The sequence below is a fragment of the Propithecus coquereli genome, unplaced genomic scaffold (genome assembly GCF_000956105.1).
Source record: "Propithecus coquereli isolate 6110/MARCELLA unplaced genomic scaffold, Pcoq_1.0 Scaffold111, whole genome shotgun sequence".
Lineage (NCBI taxonomy): Eukaryota > Metazoa > Chordata > Mammalia > Primates > Indriidae > Propithecus > Propithecus coquereli.
Window position 1 is genome coordinate 5,909,464 of NW_012135081.1, and position 5,507 is coordinate 5,914,970.

Consider the following 5,507-nt stretch of genomic DNA (forward strand, 5'->3'; position numbering starts at 1 on the left):
AGCTATATACAATGGAATATTTTCCAGCCTTTTAAAAGAAGGAGATACTGCCATACTGCCATTTGTGACATCATAGATGAAAGTGGAAGGCATTACAATAAATGAAATAAGCCAGCACACAAAACAAATTACCAAATTTCTTTACTGATGTTGTAAATTCCTTATTTCTTCATCTATTTTACAGCTTAAATACAGAATACCTTTATAAAGAAAGAAAATAATGAGAAATTCCACAGCAGTAACACACTTTATTCTTCTTGGATTGACAAGTGACCCACAGTGGCAGATTGTACTCTTCATATTTCTTCTTGTTACCTACATGCTAAGCGTGACTGGGAACCTAACCATTATCACCCTCACCCTTTCAGATCCCCACCTGCAGACCCCCATGTATTTCTTCCTTAGGAGTTTCTCATTCTTAGAAATATCATTCACATCTGTCTGCATTCCCAGATTCCTGGTCACCATCGTGACAGGAGACAGAACCATTTCCTATAACGGTTGTGTGGCTCAGCTATTTTTTTTCATCTTCTTGGGGGTAACAGAATTTTATCTTCTGGCTGCCATGTCCTATGACCGTTATGTGGCCATCTGCAAACCTCTTCATTACACAGCCATCATTAGCACCAGGGTCTGTATCCTTCTTGTCTTTAGCTCCTGGCTTGCAGGATTCCTGATCATCTTTCCACCAATAATCCTTCTTCTGCAGTTGGATTTCTGTGCCTCCAATATAATTGATCATTTTATCTGCGATTCTTCTCCAATTTTGCAGCTTTCTTGTACAAACACTCACTTTCTAGAACTCATGGCATTTTGTTTAGCTGTGATAACACTCATGGTCACCTTGACATTAGTTATTCTCTCCTATACAAATATTATCCGGACAATTCTGAGAATTCCTTCTAGGAGTCAAAGGAAAAAAGCCTTTTCCACTTGTTCCTCCCATATAATAGTTGTTTCCCTCTCTTATGGTAGTTGCATCTTCATGTACATAAAGCCTTCTGCAAGGGAAAGAGTGACTTTAAGCAAAGGAGTAGCTGTGCTTAATACTTCAGTGGCTCCTCTTTTGAATCCCTTCATATACACACTAAGAAATCAGCAAGTGAAACAAGCCTTTAAGAGCATGGTCCAAAGGATAATCTTTTCTTCAAAAAAATCAATGTGATTATGTGCACAACGTATCCCTAAAAGCAAAACTGAATGGAAAATCTCTCTACCCTTCTCTAAATTAACTCTCTCTAAACACTTCATTTCACTCCTTTAGTTAGACATATTTATATATCATCAACACCTCTGTATCTAATTAGCCTAAAAACCAAGGCTTAACTATATTAAGTTATAGAGAAAGTGTTTGATCTCTCACCTGTGTAACTAAATTTTAGGCAAATCAATAATCACTAGTGTTTCTCATATAAAGGCAAGATTATGAATTCATCCTTAAAATAGTGCTGTAAATGAATAAGCTTACTAAAAACTACATTCAAATATAAAATTTATTTTTTAAGAAATACATAAAATATGTATCTTAATTAATATCTCTAAAATTTTTTCTTCAGTGTTACCAGAAAAAACATTTTATAAAACTAGAAGTATTATCAAAATGTCTCCTTGTATTTATCAATAAATTGTAGTTAAAATGTGTGAAAACATTAAATAGAAATTTAAGATAAAATGTGCAGTCAGAAATACTATCTCTGTTGTTTGAATTAACGCTATATTAATTTTTGTATTCATTTTCCTGGAAAAGAATAGCAAAGTATAATTGAAATGAAGAAATGACATTTACCTTATATTTTGCTTGGTAATATTTCCTAAAATATAGGTTATTTAACTGGGAATTTTTTCTGTTTCTGCCAATAATATTTTAAAGGTAAAACCATGATCCATAAAGACAAAATGTTATGCTGATAAGATTCATATTTGTGTTCAAATTTTTTAAACTGATAGAACACTGCCTTTCCTATTAGAATAGTGATATTGACTCTTCATAAATTGTCTTGCAAATGATGACATATGAATTACTAATGCATTAGTTTTCCTTCATTAGTAAACTTACAATACTGTCTTTATCTTTCTATTGTGTCTTTCACGGAAGGTTCTACCCTCCTCACCTATATCCAATAAAATGACTTTTAGAGGTATTTGAGAACAGTAAAAAATGTGTTCAAGCCCAGTTCTTACAGTTAATGAGTCCCCCAACTCCAATGTATCATTAAGAAAATTGGTTGTCTTGGGACAATAGCTATGAGTCTGACTAGATACAGGCTAAGTGGATTTGAGTTTGATTTCTTGATTTTCAGCTTGGTCTGATATATAGGTTAATGTAAAGAGCTCTACGTATTTTCTAAGTCCATGACAGAAATACTTCTTCTCATAGACAAGAATGTCCTTAAACACTTATGTGTTTCCTACTACTGGGCTTTTATGAAGTGGCTTACATTTTTTTCAAATAGGTTCTAACATAATATTATCACAAAACAAAAATGAAATGATAATTTTATTTGATTATGAATATTTTATAGGAGCAACTTGTAAGGAAGGGAGCCAATGTCAGTTTGCTTTTGTAAGATTAAAACACGTAGCAGAAATGCAAAAGTGCAAATCAGGAGTGTGGAAAAACAGCATGGTGTGTGTGTGTGTGTGTGTGTGTGTGTGTGTGTGTGTGTGTGTGTGGTAAAATCTACATGATAGTGAGAGAGAGAGGAGGGAGAGGAAGGAAGGGAATAGGAAGTGGGGAGGGAGAGAAAGAGAAACAAGAAGAGAGAGGGAGTGGAAGATAAGTAAGTAAAGGAAAGTAGACCCTCTTGATCAACAAAAATTATTTGAAGAAGTTGACTAAAATATTCAATACATGTACATATATGAAAATCCCTATGAATCTTTCCAAGAGTAATATTATTATGCTCTAAGGTAAAATGTTACTTTGAAGTATTACAAAACAATGGAGCTTTGATTGCTAATGTGAGGTTTGGTGAGAAATATATCAGATATATGTTAGAGGTCATGTTTTTAGAGGCTTTCAATAAACTATATTCATTTACTGTTCACAGTGTAGTATATCAAAAAATAATTTCCTTTAACAATAGAGAATATTAAATTTGTGTAATGCTCACACAAAATACATCTGTCGTAACCTTTTTAATCACATGGCAATAATTAATTAATTTATTTATTATTGTTTTGAGGTAATAGAAATAATAAATAATTTAATTTTCATTGATAAATAATTATCTTGGAAGTTAATTCTATAAAATAAGAATTAATGTTGTAAAGAATGAAAATGTCTTACTATTACTACAAATTGGAACCTCATTAATTCATATGCCCATGGAACATTCCTCAAGTTCTAAATATTACAAAATGTTCTCCCAAAGCTCTATGATTATAGTCATGAGCCAAATATTCCCTCCTATGTTTTCTTCTAGTAGTTTCAGAGTTTCAGGTCTTACATTTAAGTCTTAAATACATTTTGAGTTGGTTTTGGTGTATGTAAATATATACTGTTTTTTTGTACATGGTGTGTGATAAGGGTCTAATTTTGTTCTTCTGCATGTGAATATCCAGTGTTTCCAACACTTTTTATTGAAGAGACTGTTCTTTCCCCATTGTTTACTCTTGACATCTATGTCAAAAATCGGTAGGCTATAAATGTATGGATTTATTTCTGGACTCTCTATTCAGTTCCACTGGTCTATGCATCTATTTTATGTCAGTACCACGATGTTTTTATTACTCTAGCTTTGTACTATATTTTGACATTAGGTAGTGTGAGGACTCCAGTTTTATTCTTTTTGCTCAAGTTGCTTTTGCTGTTCAGGGTCTTTTGTGATTCCATATAAATTTTAGAAATTTTTTTCTTTGTGAAGAATATCATTGGCATTTTGATTGGAATTGTAATGAATCTGTAGATCCCTTTGGGTAATATGAACATTTCAACAATATTAATTCATACAATTCATGAACATCTTTATTCTATTTGAGCATCTTCTTTCTATTTATTTGTGTCTTCTTAAACTTCTTTCATCAATATTTTATAGTTTTCAATATAGAGCTCTTTCACCTTCTTAAATTTATGTCTAAGTATTTTATTTTTAGTAGCTATTATAAGTGAAACTTCTTTCTTGATTTCTTTTACAGATAGTTCACTATCAGTGTGTAGGAACACTGTTGATATTTTATGTTGATTTTTTTAGATCCATGGTTTTGTGTCTGTCATCAATTTTGGAAAATTTTCAGTCATTAATTCTTTCAAAATTTCTTCAGGCCATTTCATATTAATCTAGTCAGGAGTTGGGCTCTGTTCCAAGTTTGTTGTTGCTATGATTACTCTCAGTCACCACATATTTCAAATTTCTCTAGTGATACTTGTGTTTATTGTGTGGATTGTTTTGCCAGAGGATTTTCTGATTGTCTGTCCCCACTTGGCGTGAGTCTTCCTGTTTGACTTTGGCTCTTCTCTGTGCACTGTCCACAAAGAGAATTTGTCTTTTACAGCTTTTCTATCTGTATGTAACTGTTATGACAACTAAATGCTTGTTAGCATTGTGTGAGGTGGGGCGGCAGAGATAGGAGGCATTCTCTGATGTGTTAATTAAGCCTTAGTCTTTGGGAAGTAAGGTAAACCTCAGTCTCCAGGATTTGGACTTCACAAGTATCTCTGCCCCTTATCCAGATATAGTGCTGGGTCTAGCATATTTCTTTTCTAGGGCTTCAAATCCTTTCCCCTTAGTCCATTTTGAAAAACTGCATAGATTTCCATCAGTGCCCTCAGGCTGTAGTTTTGTGGCTCCACTCTCTGAAGTTTGAGGCTTTGGTTTTTAATGGAAATACGGGAGACGGACCTTACCAGAGTTTCATAGGTGGCTGACATTTCTCTCCCACAACAGCTGCCCTCAGGCTACATTTTTTGCTGTTTTTCTGTGAAGATTTGGTTTTGTCTCATAGAGGATATAAAGGAATGGATCTGGGAGGAGTTTTGCAGTGGCTGCTGTTGCCCTGTCTAGCACCATGGAGAGTGCTTTCTCAAACTCCTGCCTGGTTAGCTTCCTGGAGCAAACATCTGGGAGAATCCAAATCCCTCCCTGTTTGCTGCCCCAAATAGCCCCACATACTTATGCTAGCCCTCATTTAGCAATTTGTTAAGTATTTCTGGCTAAATGCTCAATCTTTTTATAGGCTTATATGATGGTAAGGTGATTTCTGCCAAATAAGCAATTATTTGGGTGCTATTTCTTTCTGCTCTTACCAGCCTCTTTCTAAAATTTGGGTTAGTTATTTTCTCTGAAACTTCAATTCTTTCATGAGTTCAGAAAAAGTGATTCATTTACAGTTTATAAGCTTTTTATCTTGTTAGAAGTGTAGGAACAATGTTTTTTTCATCTGTTTTAAAGCTATGCACTAAGAGTCCCTTCATTATTTTTTAATCATTCCTAGTCATCTAGGTAGTGTCTTCCAAGGTCACATAATTAAAAATGTTTTTATTTAAGTGTGGTGTGCATTCATTAGTG

General features: G+C 33.7%; 1 protein-coding gene across 1 annotated transcript; it reads left to right on the forward strand.

Annotated features, from left to right (window-relative positions):
* Window positions 1–220: 220 nt before the first annotated feature.
* LOC105815204 (olfactory receptor 6C75) lies at window positions 221–1,165 on the forward strand. Its single transcript, XM_012650341.1, has one exon. The coding sequence runs from the start codon at window positions 221–223 to the stop codon at window positions 1,163–1,165; it is 945 nt and encodes a 314-aa protein (XP_012505795.1).
* The last annotated feature ends 4,342 nt before the right edge of the window (window positions 1,166–5,507 follow it).